General features: G+C 38.5%; 1 protein-coding gene across 3 annotated transcripts in view; it reads right to left on the bottom strand.

The window, feature by feature from the left end:
* Positions 1–2,291: 2,291 nt before the first annotated feature.
* The window catches only part of rock2b (rho-associated, coiled-coil containing protein kinase 2b), a 45,035-nt gene continuing 24,583 nt past the window's right edge, over positions 2,292–22,743 (bottom strand). Inside the window, exons 20-33 of one of the 3 annotated variants that reach the window (XM_084432807.1) lie at positions 22,071–22,140; positions 21,847–21,950; positions 21,446–21,632; positions 18,557–18,650; positions 18,355–18,449; positions 18,023–18,205; positions 17,735–17,906; positions 13,604–13,671; positions 13,427–13,515; positions 10,824–10,902; positions 10,465–10,729; positions 5,233–5,509; positions 3,415–3,510; positions 2,292–3,028 (exon numbers count right to left, since the gene is read on the bottom strand). In XM_084432807.1, the coding sequence (XP_084288933.1) occupies positions 3,432–3,510; positions 5,233–5,509; positions 10,465–10,729; positions 10,824–10,902; positions 13,427–13,515; positions 13,604–13,671; positions 17,735–17,906; positions 18,023–18,205; positions 18,355–18,449; positions 18,557–18,650; positions 21,446–21,632; positions 21,847–21,950; positions 22,071–22,140 (1,762 nt within the window). In that variant the 3' untranslated portion in view covers positions 2,292–3,028; positions 3,415–3,431. The remainder of the gene's footprint in view (positions 3,029–3,414; positions 3,511–5,232; positions 5,510–10,464; positions 10,730–10,823; positions 10,903–13,426; positions 13,516–13,603; positions 13,672–17,734; positions 17,907–18,022; positions 18,206–18,354; positions 18,450–18,556; positions 18,651–21,445; positions 21,633–21,846; positions 21,951–22,070; positions 22,141–22,743) is intronic. The other 2 variants (XM_084432806.1, XM_084432808.1) reach the window with 2 other exon arrangements.

Raw genomic sequence — 22,743 nt, 5'->3', positions numbered from 1 at the left:
TGCCCGCGAGCTTCTCCTCCCGTCCATACGGTAATCTCTCTACTGTGCGACAGAGAGTCGCGTGGTTATGACGCAACCGTTAGCCTATTTTTACAAAAACTGCTTCTACGGGGCCATAACATAAGCTACAAGGTAATGGAGCATTTTATACATTGTCGTGTTTCTTTAGAAATAAATAATGGACAAATGGAGTCTTTAAACACCTCAGATGTAAAGTTATTCGCTGTCAAAGTGACGCCAAAATGAATGGGAGTCAATGGGATGCTAACTGCAGGTGAAGTTCTGCTACAAGATGGCGGCACGCGGCCGACTTCAACTTCCGGTCGAATTCCTTCCCCCCTGGGAAATATGCTAATATACATAGTTCCCACATGACGTCACAACATACGGGCATTTGCCGACCCAGCGCCATTTCTGAGGGCAGAACACAACATTCTTACAATGCAGAACATGAGAAGAAGAAGCTGAAACGGAAATTTTGTGATTAAAAAGTGAAAATGGTCATCTCCTGCTGGGTCAATGGATGTTCCAATCGTGCCGGAGGTTCAGTTAAATTTAGTTTTTTAGCATTTGCCGACCCGGCGCCATTTCTGTGGACAGAACAATAGTAGAAGAAGCTGAAGCGAGTTAATTTCGTGATAAAAAGTGAAAATGGTGATCTCCTGCTGGGTCAATGGATGTTTAAATCGTGTCGGAGGTTCAGTTAAATTTGGATTTTACAGTATACCCGTCATTAGACTTTGTGAATGTGAGAAGACTAAGCTTTTGTCAGAACAACGACGGAGGTTATGGCTGGCGAGGATAAACAGGAAAGAAACTCCCTCAAAACACGCAAGAATTTGTTGTTTTTTATTGCGAGTGTACACAAATATAAGTTAACACTTTGCAGTTTGAATTATGTCCTGTATGAACAAAATTACGAGATATTAAAAACATACAAAAACAACATTGTTTCCACTGTTCGATCGCGCCCGCGACTCTCTCACACACACACACACACACACACACACACATTCCAGCACGGCAATCTCAGATTATGTCCCTAAAGAACCCGCGTATAAAGTAGTTCCGCATTACATTAATTAATTTGCATGCGAGTTTTATTTATTTTCATACCGTGTATATTCATATTCATGCACATATTTCCAGGCTCGGAATTGCTCACATGTATTAATACTCCTAGCCAATACCAGATAATGATACACATGATAATACTGTATCTGAGGCAAAGCTGCATAATCAGTGCTCAGTGCTTCCTTTGTTAGCGCATACGGATCCACACCATTTATGACTGAAATGTTCGCATTGTAACTGTTACCTCTCTCTGTCTTGTGTTAATAGAGTCTCTTTATAATCTCTGTCACTTTGTCTCTTCATGATTTTCGTAACATTATAAATGGAAAGAAATATTCGAAATTTGCTTGTAAAACTCATAGACAGTATGGTAAAACATTGTAAACACAGCAGCTTTTGCCCTCAAAGATGGCGTCTCCGGGGAGGTCACGTGACATTAATTGGCCTGTGGGAACTATGTATTGGACAGTCCGTCAGTGGTTGTTGGTGGAGCATGAGCAATATGACATCATATTGCTCAGAAAATCTAAACGGCTTAATTATTGAGAGTGTTTAGGCTTTTTGAGGATAAAAAAAATGGAGTGAATGGATATTTTTCATTGTATGGTGGCTGTGTCCACACACTGCAAAGACACATTTAAATGCAAACACCATATAATTTTGCATCCGATGACCCCTTTAAGTTCTTATGAACAAGTAATGACAATTATGCTAAATGAAGACATTAATGCAATGTTTATGTTAACCTTTCCTGTTTCTGTTTCCTAACCGTGGTTGGGAGACACAGGGGAGATCCGTCTTCTCCAGGGCCGGAAGTTCTCCTCCCGGGGTTAACTCCCTAAACTTCACGCTACTTAGTGTGATGGTAGCATATAAAAACAAAGAGGCCGTCTTGCCGAAGAGTTTAGGTGCTTTATTTTGCTGGCTACACTGAAATACGCTGCACACAGCTAACTACCTGCACCGGTCACCGTATCACTCTTACACCACTCTCATCCGCTGCTTCACGGGGATCAGACAGGGGGGAGGGGCGCGCCTCGGACACGCGCACTCACTCACTCTCATTCACACACACACACACACACGCACAGCCTAGTCCACTCCAGTGGTGATGTCTGCATAGTTTTGTATCCTAGAAACATGTGTTCTATATAAATAAATATATCTATATAAATATTACAGATGATTTTGGATCATCACACACAGAGAGTCAGAGGTTTTCGATCAAATAAAGCTTTTTTATTAACAATTTCTCAACAGTTTGTCGGTGGCAACATGACAAAAAATACAGAAAATGTTTGGACTGGATGTCATCATGTTCCACTATGCATACAGTTGTGTCTAATTTTTGTTACAGCATTTAATAAAATGAACTACAAATAGCATCTTTGCATCATGTCTTCAATAATGCATATATTTTGAGCAGATAGTTCTGACAATAAGTAATGCACCTTGAAAAGCAGTGTCCTTTTATATAATGCCTGATCAAAAATATAATCTGTTCCACTAAATGTCTTTTTCCTAACAAAAAATAGATATAATACTTGAGTATATAAATTCAGATGATCATATAACTGCAGAACCTAAGTATATTCTGTTTCAATCACACACAGCCAAACAGACACACTTACTGACAACCTTGTAAGGAAGGAGATAAAAATAACCTCTGAACTTTAAAATGCTTTTACTTTAAAAAACTTTTTTTATTTTTTATTGTATAAATCTACAAAGACATGAAACACTAAAATTAACTTAAAATTGAAACTACACCCTTTAGAGAATTTATGGTTTGAGCTGTATTAATATTAGACCTACTCAGTCATTTATACTTGTGGAGTTTGGCACTTGGAAGTCCTGCGATTTGCACACAAAAAAAAAAAGAACACACAATGACATTCTCTGCTTTCAAAGTTCCCAGATTGATCATCATCTATCCAGCCTTCACCAATGTTAGCTGAAATTAAGAGAAAGGAGAGAGAGAGAGAGAGCATTGAGTAAAAAAATATAAAAAATCAATTATGGCAGACATACAGTATTGCATCCCATTTTCTTTTCAACCACAAGCAACAGTTGACATTGCCACAACACCATCAGTTTTCAAATCCACCTTGTTCAAAGTAAGCAAGATGTTTTTAATTGAGCCAAACATGTACACACAAACATGCCAACGCAGATAAGTACATCAAACACATTTGCAATATCGAAAAACTTGCCCTAGTTATAGTCCCTCAAGGGGAACAAAACACACTATTAATACCACACTTAAAAAAAATATACTTTTAAGCAATAGCATGAACAACACACAGACACAAATACATGCTAAGGCTTCACTGCGGTTACCCCACAAACTCAACTCCTCAGAAGTCTAATACATCGTCATCATCCATTTCAACATCAAAAGACCAACCCCAGTCCTTCAGGCCCAACTCAAGCAATCTGGAACAAAGAGGAGTCATTCGGCCTCATGTACAAATGTCATTAAAGAAGTCAACATTAAAAAAAATGATGGCCACCCATGTTTAACTGGAAGAATATCGTTTTTAAGTGTTTTCTTTAAGCTCTAAAAAGACGTGGGGGTGACAGATGCTGCCCTTCATATACAGATTATTGTAATGTAAAATAAAATTTTACCATGGCAATATTTGGCAGATATTTCCCCCCCAAAAAAACCTCATGATATTAGTTTTTTTCTTATTGGAAAAGTATGGGATATTGGGTTGAAAATGTCACAGTTCAGTTAGAATAATATTCCAATATTATTGAATTAAAAGAAAGATTGCATCGTTAGTGGATGTTTTTTTATGTGTTGACACTCAAGCAAAGAGGATTTCTGTTTCAGATACATATAGAGAAGAGTACAGACAGCCACACATCTGAAGGCGAGGTTTTATTTAGAGCTGCACAGGCAAGCAGAAAACCTGGTCGATAAGCAGTGATGCAGTGTACTTACTGTCCACACATATGCACAAGTGGGGAAGGTGAAATGTCAAATGTGAACAGGTCAGTGAAGAATGATACGGAGCATGGGGCCAGGGCTATAAAAGTTTAGCAGTATAATGTAAGCAATTGAGAACCTGCACAACTTCATAGCCAAGTCTAAACCAGGTCAACATATAACAGCACTAAAAACAGCAGAATCTACATTTACCTCGATTAAAGCAGTAGGTCACCCAAAAATGAAAATGCTGCCATTATTTATTCTCGCTCTCTTTTTGCTCCAAACTGGTATGTTATTTTGTCCCCATTGTAACAATTTTTTTTTTTTTACGAATTTTACGCTGTAACCACAACTGCCTAGCTCTAAAGGCCTGTTCACACCAAGAACGAGAACTATAAAGAAACAATAATTAAATGAGTATCCACTCCAGCAGACTGACTGTTCTAAGCACGCACTGCAGGTTTGCTGTCTGACACTTTAAATGCTCAAACTCTTAAAGCAGGGTGGATTCTGACTGGCTGTCAATGTTCTTATCGTTCATCAGCTGGAAAAAATACTTCTGAAAGTGATACCAATTGTTTTTCTGTGCCATTAACGTTATAGTTGTATATGAACTCTGGCTGCTATTCTTTTTCCTTTAGAACAATTTTTAGAACTACATATTTATCGTTATCATTATATTTACCGTCCTTAGGCGATAACTATAACGATAAAAATGGACAAAAAACACCATAAGATTACTGCAAGTAGTCTATTCATTCAGTTCATTTTTGGGTGAACTTTTTCACTCATTTAGCAAATGCTGATATATAAAGCAAAAATAAGGAACTATACAAATATAAGTGATTCGTTATAAGAAGCAACATCATTAGCAATGCTGAAATACACATTTTGAAAAGATGAGCAGAAGAGTTCAAGCTAATACAGAAGTGTAAGTAGGAAACAGTAAAGCAGATTTTAAAGATTATAGAAAAAGCCTTTGTATAAATGGTTATGAATTATGCATTCAGATGTTCATGGAAGAGCTGTCATCAAACACTGATAAAAGATCAGCCTATTCAGACAAAATTGTTGTTTAAAAAATGGCATGGATTTGGCCCCTACATTATATCATATTAACAGAACTGTATAATATGTTACATTACAGTGTACCTTCATGTAACAGAACTCTGCCTCAAGCTCCTTTTAATGAACCTGTTGATCTGTCAAGTGGTTCTCACCTGGTCTTGGTTGAGGGCTGCTGTCTGGTGGAATGCACTTTGACGGCTCCTCTGTGTGAAAGCCTGGGAGATGAATGGGAGGACAGAGGAGGAGAGGGCACAGGGGACAGGCCAGTTGGTGACGCCTCAGGGGCGGGAGAGGCTATAGCTATGCTTGAGGAGTGGGCTATAGGTTTACGCGGGACCCGCTTGAGTAATCGGTTGACCCATTTCTGCTGCTCTTCTGTGGAGTTGGCCAGCAGCAGCAGCTCTTTCGCAGTGGACATATCATAGTTCACTGGAGAGAGAAAAAGGCCAAACAAAACAGGTTAGTTTCAACCCAAAGTACACAATGGGGATGTACAAAATTCCATGTTTAAATAAATAAACTTTCTACAAAATTATTAAGCAGCACAATTGTTTTCAACATTGACAATAATAAGAAATGTTTCTTAAGCACCAAATCAGCATATTAGAATGATTTCTGAAGGATCATGTGACACTGAAGACTGGAGTAATGATGCTGATTTTTTTTGCCATCATAAGAATAAATTACATTTACAACAAAATATATTAAAAATAGTAAACAACAATTGTAGTTTATTTCAATAACATTTTCAGTGAATATTACAGTTTTTACTGTATTTTTGATCAAATAAATGCAGCCTTGGTGAGCATAATAGACTTCTACTCATCTACTAAATCTTACTTTTGAACGATAGAGTAAATAAATAAATACATAAACAATAAAAAAAAAAAATTTTTTGAATAAATAGTATAAAAATATTTTATAGCCATAATCTTTATCTATAATGCAGTTATAATATACTGTGTGTATATATATATATATATATATATACTCAGCTGTCGCTGAGAAACACGGAGTTTGAGCTCCCTCCAAAGATTCTCTATTGGGTTTAGGTCTGGAGACTGGCTAGGCCACGCCAGAACCTTGATATGCTTTTTACAGAGCCACTCCTTGGTTATCCTGGCTGTGTGCTTCGGGTCATTGTCATGTTGAAAGACCCAGCCTCGACCCATCTTCAATGCTCTAACTGAGGGAAGGAGGTTGTTCCCCAAAATCTCGCAATACATGGCCCCGGTCATCCTCTCCTTAATACAGTGCAGTCGCCCTGTCCCATGTGCAGAAAAACACCCCCAAAGCATGATGCTACCACCCACATGCTTCACAGTAGGGATGGTGTTCTTGGGATGGTACTCATCATTCTTCTTCCTCCAAACACGTTTAGTGGAATTATGACCAAAAAGTTCTATTTTGGTCTCATCTGACCACATGACTTTCTCCCATGACTCCTCTGGATCATCCAAATGGTCATTGGCAAACTTAACCCTCTGGGGTCTGGGGTGTTTTTGGGGTCCTTGAGATGTTCTGACATGCCCTGACATTTGTGCTTTTTTCAGTTGCTTATAAACATATTAATGGCAAAGGTGTAAATTCACTCTATATAGCACAAACAGGACTACCATAATATGTGAGCCACATGTATGTACATGTTTTCATTTTTGAGAGAATAATGTTTATGCATGGTTATCGAAAAAACTAAAAATTAAAGTTTCTGAAATAAGGCCACAAAACACATACTAAATATGTGGCAATAAGACTTTTGACTAATGGATGTCGTCGCCTAGAGTTTTTTCTTCAAATGATGTGAAAATCATCCTGCCTAATCATTCACATAAAACGATACATTGATTTAAGTTTTGTGAAACACTTTTAGTTTGGAAAGCCAATATGCGGATGGGGCGTAAACGCTCCAACAGCATTATGCATATTTAGTAGTTCACACCTGGTGAGACAATGCCCCTGCATACTTAATGAGCCATTCATTCAGGTGTGTCACCTATAGCTAACTTAAATATACAAGCTTCATAAAAATGATCATTCTAGGAGAAAATTTCAGATGGCATTTAGAGGCTTTTGCATCTGAACTCTTCATATATACACACACATATATATATATATATATGCATGCACATACATACTTTATAATCTTTTCAAAACTAGTCAACGTCTTTCAAAACTAAAGTATACATTTTATCATACGTATTTCAAAGTAAAGGATTCATTAGTTAGTTGATGACTTTATTTTTGACAAAACACATACAGTATATATTCCTCATCTCAGTATAGCAATAGAGTTTGCTAAAAGCTGTTCATTCAATACAGCAGTATTTGAAAATCGATCATATTTTGTAAAATTACATTTATATTTGCATTTATGTCAAAACCTAGACACTTTTAAACATCAAAAGGAAATTTATTAATATGTATTCGTGTCAAAATGACAAATAAACAGATTTTCCTATTCAATTTTGCATGGAAACGCTTCCAAGATGCTTGCGTGTCGCGTGAAAAATAGGCGTCGGTTCTATTTCTAGCATGCACACGTTTTCCACGCGGCTCGTGCCGCGCCTGAGACGCACGTCTCACACAGGCAGTGTGCAAACTCTAAACTGTTAACATGGGAGCCGAAATAAAAACGGACACGCCACGCAGCTGAGTCGCTTACGCCACGCATCCAGTGTGTCACCGGCCTTATCCAGCGGATGTGGGCGTTTCACAGGTTTGTATGGATCGCCTCACATTTGCGTTTGTATAGCGCGGTCTCCGTAGGCGGAGTCACATTAAAACTTAATTAGCTGAGATGAGAACGACTGACATCTCTCTCTTTACATACATATTATATAAACTGTGAATATTTGTTTTTTATAAAAAATACTTCATTTAAAAGAAGAGAATTCAAGCTTCATGCCTGTGTGACTATATGCCTGTTTGACTGAGTATTCGCTGAGTTACAGTTCATTTTCGGACGCGTTTCAGAATTGACTTCACTGACGGAGAGTAGGCAGAACTCGCATCATGTTTATTTTTCTTTATTTGGCGAAAAGCACAACACTTTGTTTTTATTATGAGCATACACAAAAAAAATACACACTAAACAGGATCGATTGATGTATAACACAAGCATATAAGATCAAAATTTATATTTTTTTTGTATTTTATTTTTGCACTCATACGGAAAAAAACGAGCCTATCGCGCCGGCGCGATAGCCAACCCCAGGGGGTTAAGACGGGCCTTGACATGTGCTGGTTTAAGCAGGGGAACCTTCCGTGCCATGCATGATTTCAAACCATGACGTCTTAGTGTATTACCAACAGTAACCTTGGAAACGGTGGTCCCAGCTCTTTTCAGGTCATTGACCAGCTCCTCCCGTGTAGTTCTGGGCTGATTTCTCACCTTTCTTAGGATCATTGAGACGCCACGAGGTGAGATCTTGCATGGAGCCCCAGTCCAAGGGAGATTGACAGTCATGGTTAGCTTCTTCCATTTTCTAATGATTGCTCCAACAGTGGACCTTTTTTCACCAAGCTGCTTCGCAATTTCCCCGTAGTCCTTTCCAGCCTTGTGGAGGTGTACAATTTTGTCTCTAGTGTCTTTGGACAGCTCTTTGGTCTTGGCCATGTTAGTAGTTGGATTCTTACTGATTGTATGGGGTGGACAGGTGTCTTTATGCAGCTAACGACCTCAAACAGGTGCATCTAATTTAGGATAATAAATGGAGTGGAGGTGGACATTTTAAAGGCAGACTAACAGGTCTTTGAGGGTCAGAATTCTAGCTGATAGACAGGTGTTCAAATACTTATTTGCAGCTGTATCATACAAATAAATAGTTAAAAAATCATATATTGTGATTTCTGGATTTTTTTTTTTAGATTATGTCTCTCACAGTGGACATGCACCTACGATGACAATTTCAGACCCCTCCATGATTTCCAAGTGGGAGAACTTGCAAAATAGCAGGGTGTTCAAATACTTATTTTCCTCACTGTATATATATATATATATATATATATACACACACACACTCACCTAAAGGATTATTAGGAACACCATACTAATACTGTGTTTGACCCCCTTTCGCCTTCAGAACTGCCTTAATTCTACGTGGCATTGATTCAACAAGGTGCTGAAAACATTCTTTAGAAATGTTGGCCCATATTGATAGGATAGCATCTTGCAGTTGATGGAGATTTGTGGGATGCACATCCAGGGCACGAAGCTCCCGTTCCACCACATCCCAAAGATGCTCTATTGGGTTGAGATCTGGTGACTGTGGGGGCCATTTTAGTACAGTGAACTCATTGTCATGTTCAAGAAACCAATTTGAAATGATTCGAGCTTTGTGACATGGTGCATTATCCTGCTGGAAGTAGCCATCAGAGGATGGGTATATGGTGGTCATAAAGGGATGGACATGGTCAGAAACAATGCTCAGGTAGGCTGTGGCATTTAAACGATGCCCAATTGGCACTAAGGGGCCTAAAGTGTGCCAAGAAAACATCCCCCACACCATTACACCACCACCACCAGCCTGCACAGTGGTAACAAGGCATGATGGATCCATGTTCTCATTCTGTTTACGCCAAATTCTGACTCTACCATCTGAATGTCTCAACAGAAATCGAGACTCATCAGACCAGGCAACATTTTTCCAGTCTTCAACTGTCCAATTTTGGTGAGCTCGTGCAAATTGTAGCCTCTTTTTCCTATTTGTAGTGGAGATGAGTGGTACCCGGTGGGGTCTTCTGCTGTTGTAGCCCATCCGCCTCAAGGTTGTGCGTGTTGTGGCTTCACAAATGCTTTGCTGCATACCTCGGTTGTAACGAGTGGTTATTTCAGTCAAAGTTGCTCTTCTATCAGCTTGAATCAGTCGGCCCATTCTCCTCTGACCTCTAGCATCAACAAGGCATTTTCGCCCACAGGACTGCCGCATACTGGATGTTTTTCCCCTTTCACACCATTCTTTGTAAACCCTAGAAATGGTTGTGCGTGAAAATCCCAGTAACTGAGCAGATTGTGAAATACTCAGACCGGCCCGTCTGGCACCAACAACCATGCCACGCTCAAAATTGCTTGAATCACCTTTCTTTCCCATTCTGACATTCAGTTTGGAGTTCAGGAGATTGTCTTGACCAGGACCACACCCCTAAATGCATTGAAGCAACTGCCATGTGATTGGTTGATTAGATAATTGCATTAATGAGAAATTGAACAGGTGTTCCTAATAATCCTTTAGGTGAGTGTATATATGTAGTATAACATTGAAAAATTACAAATATAATATGAAAAAATTATATATATTAATTATAATTATTGTATAGCAGAGCAAATTATTAAATATTCTAATGTTTAAAAAGCTACAGTGAGTGTGAGAGTGTGACCTCCTGACCTCTGCAAGGAGCAAGGACCTCTTCCTTGCGATCTATGTGGTCTTTATGGCATTTAACTCGGCAGCGCCTGCACTCCAGGGCTGGTGGGGGTTTGAAGACGTGCCACAGAGGCCTTGGACATGCTTCACAGCTAGAGGGGAAGTGGTAAAGGGTGAGCACGAACTCGTGACCTTTGTGTGGGATATAGGACGTCCTTTCAGCTGCTAATAAGGGTTCCACAGCAAGCTCCTCTTTCTTGCTCTCCCCCTCATTAGCATATAATATCTACAGACAGAACAGAAGATGAAAACTAAGGTTTAATAAGGTTCATATCAAAGCATGCTACAACATTTCTTGTAGGACAAATGAAACATGTTACCTGGAAGATGCGTGGGATTTCTCTGGGATCTGCACGGTACACGTCTGTCTGAGTGACAGGTCTCACATGGAAGAGTTTGCTAAGAGGGTAAAAGGAGACATTAAAAATAAAGGCATATGGTGTGCAAGAGAGCAGTAAATGTGTGTACTCAAAAATATTTAGGCCTAAATTTAATATTTATGTAATTGAATCACGTATAAAATTTCCATCCATTTGGATTACACAGATGTTAACATAAACAACAGATTTTCACATAAACAAACTATTAGAGTGGTGCAGGGATGATGTATTTTTGTAGGCCAAAACCTGGAAACTTCGTCCTGAAGTCAATAGGATTTTTGAATGGGTTTTTGGTTAAATGCTTTAAATAAGGACTGAGGAGAACACAAGCTCAAGATATTTTCACGTTTTATTCTACAATATGACATACATCAGTAATACCCTCTTGTGATTTTTTTAAAGCCTTTAGTTGTCTTGTAAAAGGCAGTTGCTAACAAGTGGCTAAATGGAACAACAGAGATTGTCGGGGATGTTAAACATCATCACGCCGAACAGGTAAACTCATCTAAAAAGTTAAGTTTATTTGACCATCACTTGATTTAAATACACAATAACCAAGTTTATATATTTATATACTTACTTTCAATCTCATACATTTTTACTAACAGAATATTGCTTGTTCCACAGCTAGCCATAACAGTTTTAAGCTGATTCGTTTGAATAAATGCAGTTTGAAAATATGATTTAAATATCAATATACAGTGAGGAAAATAAGTATTTGAACACCTGCTATTTTGCAAGTTCTCCCACTTAGAAATCATGGAGGGGTCTGAAATTGTCATCATAGGTGCATGTCCACTGTGAGAGACATAATCAAAAAAAAAAAAAATCCAGAAATCATAATGTATGATTTTTTAACTATTTATTTGTATGATACAGCTGCAAATAAGTATTTGAACACCTGAGAAAATCAATGTTAATATTTGGTACAGTAGCCTTTGTTTGCAATTACAGAGGTCAAACGTTTCCTGTAGTTTTTCACCAGGTTTGCACACACTGCAGGAGGGATTTTGGCCCACTCCTCCACACAGATCTTCTCTAGATCAGTCAGGTTTCTGGGCTGTCGCTGAGAAACACGGAGTTTGAGCTCCCTCCAAAGATTCTCTATTGGGTTTAGGTCTGGAGACTGGCTAGGCCACGCCAGAACCTTGATATGCTTTTTACAGAGCCACTCCTTGGTTATCCTGGCTGTGTGCTTCGGGTCATTGTCATGTTGGAAGACCCAGCCTCGACCCATCTTCAATGCTCTAACTGAGGGAAGGAGGTTGTTCCCCAAAATCTCACAATACATGGCCCCGGTCATCCTCTCCTTAATACAGTGCAGTCGCCCTGTCCCATGTGCAGAAAAACACCCCCAAAGCATGATGCTACCACCCACATGCTTCACAGTAGGGATGGTGTTCTTGGGATGGTACTCATCATTCTTCTTCCTCCAAACACGTTTAGTGGAATTATGACCAAAAAGTTCTATTTTGGTCTCATCTGACCACATGACTTTCTCCCATGACTCCTCTGGATCATCCAAATGGTCATTGGCAAACTTAAGACGGGCCTTGACATGTGCTGGTTTAAGCAGGGGAACCTTCCGTGCCATGCATGATTTCAAACCATGATGTCTTAGTGTATTACCAACAGTAACCTTGGAAACGGTGGTCCCAGCTCTTTTCAGGTCATTGACCAGCTCCTCCCATGTAGTTCTGGGCTGATTTCTCACCTTTCTTAGGATCATTGAGACCCCACGAGGTGAGATCTTGCATGGAGCCCCAGTCCGAGGGAGATTGACAGTCATGTTTAGCTTATTCCATTTTCTAATGATTGCTCCAACAGTGGACCTTTTTTCACCAAGCTACTTGGCAATTTCCCCGTAGCCCTTTCCAGCCTTGTGGAGGTGTACAATTTTGTCTCTAGTGTCTTTGGACAGCTCTTTGGTCTTGGCCATGTTAGTAGTTGGATTCTTACTGATTGTATGGGGTGGACAGGTGTCTTTATGCAGCTAACGACCTCAAACAGGTGCATCTAATTTAGGATAATAAATGGAGTGGAGGTGGACATTTTAAAGGCAGACTAACAGGTCTTTGAGGGTCAGAATTCTAGCTGATAGACAGGTGTTCAAATACTTATTTGCAGCTGTATCATACAAATAAATAGTTAAAAAATCATATATTGTGATTTCTGGATTTTTTTTTTTTGATTATGTCTCTCACAGTGGACATGCACCTACGATGACAATTTCAGACCCCTCCATGATTTCCAAGTGGGAGAACTTGCAAAATAGCAGGGTGTTCAAATACTTATTTTCCTTGATATATCGATATTTTAAATATCATCAAATAGATGCAAATTGTTAATAAACCAAATATGCCTTTTTTGAGTGCAGATATCTTGCTCGTTTCATTGATGACTGATAAATATGCATCACATTAAGTTTATGTGTAAACTGTGTAATGCAAATGAATGGACATTTTGTTATGCAATTTAAATACATAAATCGTAAATTTAGGCCAAGATATTTTTTGATTGCAAGTAGCATTTTCCAAACTCACTCTATGTCCAGAATCATGAAGGGGCTGGCCTGCTCTCTCTCTTGCTCTGAGTCATAAAACAGGATCTTCTTGCTGCTGACCACCACATACTGCAATTTACACAGAGATGCATGCAAAGATGATCAGATAGGGTTTGTTGATGTGGTGTGATGTGAGTGTGTATGTTTAAACCTTTACCTTCTTTTCCCATCCAAACCGTTTGGTGTTTTTGGTAGGCATTGAGAGCCATCCCTCAAGACTAGAATCTGTGGTTTAAAAAACAACAACAGAAGAGTATTTTATACATTAGAGAGCCACACAGGTTTGAATATGACAAGCAGAGCAAATCTTTCTTAAAGCAATTTCAAAACCTTCAGAAACATCTTTCCCAGGTGCAGAATGCAACCTGTACTAGAAGTCTCTTGGAATAAAAAGGTTTTGCTTTCCGGAGTGTTAAAAGTGCAGTATGTGATTTCTGAGAAATGCTGTTGAAAGTGGATCAGAACGTGCACCACAACACACTTATGATGGGGGAGGAGAGAGCAAGCAAGAGGGAGATTTGAAGAAAGACTTAAAAAAAGAGATGGCTGTCAAATGTCTTTGACATTACCAAAGAGAAAAGGTCAGAGGAATATCACTGGGCTATGAAGGGCTATGATCAGGCATAAGCTTTTGGACCAGCGTTAATATTAGAAAAGCTTTCCAAAGTTGGAGAGACCTAAGCGGGAAGGCCTGAAAACGGACGCAGAGATTGCGTTATTTCTGCTCCATACCTGAGTAACATTGGTTTTACTGTGTTTCATTGTCTGGAGCTGGTGTGCCGTTGGCGACTAACAACAAACTCTTACTTGTATATACTCTTGTGTACTGTATGTTCAATTTTTGTTCTTTCTTTGTAGTTCGTTAGTTATCTTCGCTTTATTTTCCGCAAAGCATTATTTGCTTCACTTCAGCTATGATAGAGACATCCACTCTTGCATTGCGTGTTTATGCATTTTGGGGGTGGAGCAATGAAGGAAGCAGTGTATTTGTTTGGGTTGATTTCAGACATCAAAACTGTTTCTCAGAAATCGCTGACTGCACCTTTAATGGACTGTTTTAAAACACGCAAGGTGAGTAGTGTGATTATGTGCAAAATGTCACAACTAATGAGCATCACACCATGTTGGAAAGTGTGGCTGTGGTTCAAAACATAGTGCAGTGGTTCCCAACCTCTGCCTTAAGCCACGTTTCCACCGCAGGAACTTACCCTAGAAACTAGATACTTTGGGGTGGTCCTCGGTGTGTTTCGACCGCAGGAACCAGGGTCTAAATTAAGTTCCGGGTAAAAATTCCCCCTCAGAAAGTGGTAGCCTGCTTACGAGGTAGTACTTTTTCAAAGTTCAGGAACTTTCAGGGGTGGGAGTTGGGTGCTGAACATGCGGATTGGTTGAGTTCATGCCGCATTTTGATTGGTTGACTCCACGCAGCATTTCATTTCAACCACCATTTTAAAAAATCTGTTGCGATGCGTGCAGTCCTACTTCACCGGACTAATTTGCCTAATCTTCACGGTACTTTAGACCACGGTGGGAACACAGAAAGCAACAGGTCTGGGGGAAAAAAAGTTCCTGGGACAAATTGTTCTGGGTAATTTCGGTGGAAACGCGGCTTTGCATATTCCAACAACCCCATTAGGGCTTCATCATCATGGAGGATATATTCTGCTACGAGCGTCATCTACACAATTAACTCAACTTAATATCTAAACTATTTTTGGTAACATTATTTTGCAGTGTTCTTGTTACATATGTTACATGTACTTACTGTAGAAATAACAGTAAATTATGCTAACGCTAAACTAAACCCTTTTCTTAACCCTAACCTTATAGTAAGACCTATTATGCCCTTTTTCAAAGACTTAAATTTGTTTTGTGGGGTCTACTAGAATAAGTAATAATGTTTGATTGTTCAAAAAACACATTCTTTTTCACACATTTTACAGCAAGCTCTTTTAATTTGCAGCCTGTCAGTAACGCTCTATTTAGTTCCAGTCTCTATGAAGCCCCTTCTTCCGAAAAGCACAAAGTGCTCTAATTGGTCGGCTGGACCAGTGTGTTGTGACTGGCCACGCCCCTTACACAACAGCAAGTTTCAACACACTACTAACGTGTCAACCAGGCCTTGCCCCTTTTATTTTGTATGCCTTGGGTGGGAATTATTTTATTGAGGAATATTGTGACATGTTTGTTCCTAGAAGAAAACTCAAGACTACAATTGAGGGGTTTCAGGGAGTTCAGGAACAGTGCTTTCTGATATAGAGAATAACTCCCTTTGGAGTAACTTTGTGCTTTGTAACTTTGCAGACCTTTTTCATGTTTAAACGACAACATTACACACTGAAGAAAGTCGAAAATGCAAAAAAGCATAGGTCCTCTTTAAATTTCTCAGCATGTTATGCCATTAAATACATAAATTAATCAATAAATAAATATTGTTGTTAATTTTTTGACATACCTAATAATTTTTAAGTCATTTTATATAGGTTGAACAAAGCAATTATAGGTTATAGGTTAAATAAAGCAAAAGATAAATATTTCCAAGTACTTCTAGAAACCTGCTTGGGGTATGTGTAAACCTGGTTGGAAATCACTGACCTAGTGAGCTGCCTACCAAGTCAGCATTTTTTGGCATCATAGGCTCATTTGAACCTTCACTACGCCCAAAAATGCTGTCTAGGTGTTTAGTATTCAAACTCCACACTGCATAAAAGTAAACGAGAGCAAGGGGCAGGGCAGTATGCGTGCTAATTTGTTTCCATGCAGGGTCACCTGCAGTCTCTTGCTCAATAGGCTTCTCATATGTCAGGGCAGGCCTTTGCCTCCACTCGTCTTCCTCATCCTCCTCTTCCTCTGAGTCGGAGGGGAAGCAAGAAGTGATCTGGCATGGCCGGGTATCAATACACACTGACTTGGAGCTCCGTTGGTACGTGAAGGACATAGACTCTGAGGTGTGTGAGTGTGTGATGCGCACTACACCGGCATCAAGGTGAGTGGGAAGGAATGAAAGAAGAATGAGGTAAAGAAGCAAAAGGATGCATCAATTTAGAAGTGAAACAGAGTGAAAAGGAAAACAGGAAAAAGAAGAAAACCAAGTAGGAGTTATGTGTATTGATTATGTTATGTGTTCTAGGTTCAGTGGATATTTGTGGATATGAAATCAGACCTGTGTGAATTTGTATGGGGACAACCTTAATAAGACATTACATTTAATTTAAATGAAGTTAATTAATGAAATAAATGAAAGAAAGGAGATATATATATATATATATATAAACAGATAGATGGATAGATAAATGGCCAGTGATGAGAATCTTTTGTGATTGATTCGCCAGGTGTTTTTAAGTTTGTTGTAAGTTTGTTTTGAAGTAAAAGTTAATTTATGAAATTAATTAACTTTACCTCTGTAAATTTGTATAGGAACAGCCTAAATAAAACTATTCAAAAAAGCTTAAATAAAGTTAATGAATGAATCAAAGAATGTATAAATAGATAAATAAATAAAATTAATGAAATTTTTTGTGATTGATTCGCCAAGTGTTTTAAAGTTTGTTTAGAAATAAATAGTTAATTAAATCAAGCGTAGTATCAGTTCTGGCAGGTCATTTTAGTCAAGCTCGCATCAGCTGACTCTCAGCTGATCCACGTCTACTGGAAATACGACGCCTATCACTGCATCCATATAAACTTCCATACTTTCAGTATTATCAACAGCTATCGCATTGCTCAAGAGCTAATTACCCTCCTCCATCCCCAGCTCCTCTCGTCCAGTCACGATTTGGCATTCTGATTCCTCTTTGAATCAGACTAAATTATTGAATTATGTTGTACAGTAAAATATTGAATTAATTATATATCTGCAATACATTCATGTTGGTTCTGTTCGGGTTACTCTAAGGGAGGTTATTGCTGCTCCTATCCATGCTAGGCTGCATGGATGCGCAGGGAGTTCTTGCCTAGAAAAGAACCCTACCGAAATGAAAGGATGAATAAATAAATGACTCTTGATTTGCTGGGTGTTTTGAAGTTTGTTTTGAAGTTACAGTGGGTGCTTCTAAAAAAAACAGTGAAGTATTGAGTCATTATATACTAAAATTATACATTTATATTGTCTGGTTTGTAATAACAGTATATATTTTATGGTTCTAAATGAAAAGACAAAAATGACTATTCAGGGCTTTACTAAAAGCATTTGGGGCTTAAGCTCACCATAGCACCAATTATGGCACATGAATGATAATAAACACATTAGGCAGTCCTGTGCTTGATGGGACGTAACCTGGATAGTTACCTGGATAAGCATCTTCACCCTCCAGGTCGTTTCCCGTGCTACTGATGCTGGTGGTGTCCAAAGAATGGATGCTCAGAGAAGTGATCTGACAGCGCAGACGCTCAATATCACTGTCTTTACTGTCCAGGGCCATCTGCATCTCCAGTCGGACCTGAGACTCCTCTGCTATCATCTGCAAAGAGAACACCACTTCTTCTGTGCTTTGTTTATTTAAGTATTGTACGTAGACCGGTGAATAGGTTTTCTAGTGGTTACGTTTCTTTTGCATTTATATTTAATGTCACTTACAGCCTGCATATCATTCATTTCTTTCTGGTATTTGAAGATGGTGTTGTTGAGTTTTTCTTTCTCGGTGCGGAGCTGCTGCTGGAGCTGTCTGTTCTCCTTCTCCTTCCTTCGGATGTCACTGTTGTTACCTTGCTGTGGCCTGACATCAGTTTTCTTCATAACCTCTGCCAGCTTGTTTATAGCCTACAATACAGACATCTGATGCTATAATTTACCTGAGACATGCTAGTAACGCCTATTTTAAACTATGAAAATAATGGAGTAACATGTACAGTTACAAACCCTTGATTAAAATTCAATAAACCTTAATTAGGTGTTTCTCCAAAACACACCTGAATCTTGAGGGTTTTCTCAGACTGTATCTGCTTCTCTAGGGACAGTGTCAAAGATTTAATCTGTTTCTCTTCTTCTTTGACCATCTCCAGCTCTGTGTATAAACATTTATAAATGTTAAAGCACATATATTATTAACATATATGGACATTATAACATCAATCCATTCATATTTTATATTAACTTCTGCAACATACTCACTTTGCTGTAGGTGTTTGAACTTATTGTTGAGCTCCTCTTTCTCACTAGCCAAGTTGGCCACATCCGCAGTGAGTGTGCGGTTTGATTCCTCCAGCTTATATTATGTAGAAGATTAAATTAAAATGAATTAATGTTTATGTTGTGTGGACACACGCACACATTCACACACATACAGTCGTGCTCAGAATTAATTGATCTTTCATTCAAAAGATTGGCAAAAATCTAACCTTTCATTGAAGTAAAAGAATTGAAAGTGGGGGGGGGGGGGGGGGGGGGGGGAATCACATTATGAAATAAATGTTTTTCTCCAAAACACGTTGGCCACAATTATTGATACCCCTAGAATTTGTTATGAATAAAATATCTCTGAAGTATATTCCCATTAATATTTACCTTTATTTAGCACACCAGGGTGACTAGGAACATGAAATTGTCTGAATTGTTTAAATATGAGGAAACACAAAGGCCAAATTCCCTTAATCATCCATCACAATGAGTAAAACCAAATAATATAGTTCTGATGTGCAGCAAAAGATTGTTGAGCTTCACAAAATAGAAAGTGGCTGTAAGAAAATAGCTAAAGAATTGAAAATCCCCATTTTGACCATCAGGGCAATAATTAAGAAGTTCCAATCAACTAAAGATGTTACGAATCTGCCAGGAAGAGGATGTGTGTCTATATTGTCTTAATGGACGGTGAGGATGAAAGTTTGAGTGGCCAAAGACTCTTCAATAATCACAGATGGAGAATTGCAGAGATTACTTGAGTCTTGGGGTCAGAAAGCCAAAAAAAAATAAATAAAAAAAATCAAACAACCCCTACATCCCCACATGTTGTTTGGGAGGTTTTCAAGAAAAATGCTCCTCGCTCATCCAAAACAAACTCCAGCATATTCAGTTGTCAGACACGACTGGAACTTCAAACGGGACTGGGTTCTGTGGTCAGATGAAACTAAAAAAAGAGCTTTTTGGCAGCAAACACGCTAGATGGGTTTGGTGCACACAAGGATAAAAAGTACCCCATGTGTACAATTTAATATACCATTGGATCTTTAATGTTGTGGGCATATTTTTCTGCTGGAGGTCCTGGACTTCTTATTCAGATACATGGCATCGTGGATTCTATCAAATATCAACAGATAAAAAATCAAAACCTGACACCTTCTGCTAGAAATCTTATAATGGGCTGTGGTTGGATCTTCCATCAGGACAACGATCCAAAACAAACATCAAAATCAACACAAAAATGTGTTAGGGAGCACAAAATGAAGCTTCTGCCATGACCGTCCCAGTTCGCTGACCTGGGGCCTCATTTATAAAGCTTGCGTACGCACAAAACGGGGCTGAAAACATGCGTACGCCAGTTCCTGCGCAAAAGGTGGGATTTATAAAGAAAACCTTGACGGGAAAATTTGCGCACCTGCACGCAAACTCTGACCTATGCGTACGAACGTTTTGGAGATGGAGCACTTTGGCGACACCGATGGTGAGCTGGAGTTAAATGTATTTTTGGTCACTTTTATACAGAAAATCTAAAGAAAATTAAACATATACAGAAAGATTATACAAATATAATTTCAATCACCAAGCCTGTCACTTGAAGCAAATATCCATTCCTTCTTAAATGTCCACGGCAGCGAGCGTGTTGAGCCGTTTAGTGAAACTGATGCAAATAACAGTTTAAATAAATAAAATACTTCTGATATAAACATTTATATTAAATATGCCATTCAAATTAATGGAGTTAAACACTTAAACATGAAATCATTACTGAAGTTACAACATTTTTTTAAATTCAATCATTAGAAATATTTGCTGTGGATGCGATTGTTTTTGAACACTTTTCCTGTGGCGTGCTTTAATGTTTTAACCACAGAGATAATTGCTTATCATGATAATACCAGATTGTCTGAGAAAATAGTTTCGTGCAAATAATGCCCAAGGCCTATCTGTTTCCATTAAAAATATAAATCAATTAAAAATACAATTCGGCAAGTGGAAAAGATTGAGAAAAACTTTCTCTGAAATGTATTTTACACTATTTGATTTATGTAGGTTATTCAAAAACAAGGCAAGGAGAGACAACTACTTGATTTGTATTAATGTAATGTTTCTTGTACCGTTTATATCATTTGCATATGATTATTCATCCACGTGATAACGTTTAAGTTATCACGTGGATGAATAATCATATGCAAATGATATGCAGATGAGGATCTGCATAGTAAAACTAGGCGTTGTAAGCTCCATATATGGTTATTTCGGGTGGAGACGCATGTACGCACAATCTTCCGCTGACTGGGATTTATAAAGTGAATTCTGCGCAGGTTCTGGCGTACGCACGGTTTTATAAGTCTGAATATTTTTTTGCGTACGCCATTTTTGGCTTTCGGGCGCACGTACACTTTTAGTAAGGTTCCTACGCACAGTTTTATAAATGAGGCCCCTGATGAGTGGAGTGAACTGAAGAGAAGAAGAGCCAACAAGGATCTGGGAATCTGAAGGATCTGGAGAGATTCTGTATGGAGGAATGGTCTCTGATCTCTTGTCAGGTGTTCTCCAAACTCATCAGGCATTATAGAAGAAAACTCAGAGCAGTTATCTTGGCAAAAGGAGATTGCAAAAAGGTATTTAATAACAGGGTATCAATAATTGTGGCCAACGTGTTTTGGAGAAAAACATTTATTTCATAATGTGATTTCCCCCCCACTTTCAATTCTTTTACTTCAATGAAAGGTTAGGATTTTGCCAATTTTTTGAATGAAAGATCAAAAGGATAAACGATGCAGATTTATTTTTTACAGCCATTTTTGATCATATTTACCAGGGGTATGATTAATTCTGAGCACGACTGTATATATCCATTCTTATACTCTCTTGTATTCTCACCAAGCTGATGGTATTGTCCTTTTCGCAGAGTTCCTGCCGATGTCTGGCAATCATATCTTTGATCTCCAGCTCCTTCATGATCTTTTCTTTCTCCAGGTCTGAGTACTGCTCCTCAGCGATGGAGCGCGCCAACTGTTCAGAATCTGCCTTCGTAAGGCTCGCCTCTAGCTGCGTTGCTAACGAGTCCCTATATAAACACACACAAAACAGTTTGTATTGAACGAGTGTTCAGCATATTGTATACATTTTTATCTGTTAATTCATCCTTAACTAATTGCATCTAATTACCTTACTTTTCATCTAACCTTTCTCTAATTGATATGGTTTCACCTTTAAAGAAAAAGGATAAGCCCTTTGATATGTCCCGACATCCTTTTTTAATAGCAACAACACACACACACCTCTCTTCTAGCAGATCCACTAGTCTCTGCTGAATATCTTTGTAGAGTTTAGCCTTTTCATCAGTCTCTTCTTTTAGCTCTCGAATCTGAGTTTTATACAGTTTCTGGAATCAAGGAAAAAAATGTACTTTAAAAACAAACATGAGCACACAGATACACAAACCAATCCAAATACATCCCTCCACATATTCACTGGCAAAACATGATAAAGCTGGCAGACATACTGTGAAGTACTGCTCTGCCTCCAACTGGTCCTTCAGCTCTTTCAACTGTATGTCAGCTTCTTCTCTCTCCCTGGTTGGACACAGAGAAAAGAGACTTTTTATAGCATGCTGATCCTCAGTGAATAATAAGAATTTGTGTGTACTATGAATTATGCTTATTAGTGTATCGCTTTGTAAGTTTAGCAAACAGGCTAAAGGCCTGTTCAGACAAAGACCGATAACTATAATGATATATAACTATACATTTATAATAATCATTCTAATTCTATGAGAATAGGGACATCCACACAACAACTATAATGATAACACAGAGGAACAATATCATTGTAATCACTTTCAGAATGATTTTGTTTCCAGCTGATGAATGATAAAAACACTGACAGCCAATTAGAAACCACCCGACTTAAAAGAACTTGAGCAGCAGCTATGACATAACTGCAAAAAATAAAATAAAAAGAATGTTATCATATGGTGTAGGTGCTAATATATTTACTGTTATAGGTGTGAATGTGCATTAACACGCAACTCTATTGGAGTTTGCTATTGAGATAATGCACAATGATGGAGTGTTCCACTATGTTCATTTAATATCAGAATTTTGCTGTACATTTTATTATCTTATGTACATCTTATCTTAGATAGATATCACTACTAACTAAACACTAGTATCAGC

The sequence above is a fragment of the Rutilus rutilus genome (assembly GCF_951802725.1).
Source record: "Rutilus rutilus genome assembly, chromosome: 15".
NCBI classification, from domain to species: domain Eukaryota; kingdom Metazoa; phylum Chordata; class Actinopteri; order Cypriniformes; family Leuciscidae; genus Rutilus; species Rutilus rutilus.
Note: the sequence above shows the minus strand (reverse complement) of the source record. Positions and strands in the feature narration are given on the sequence as shown.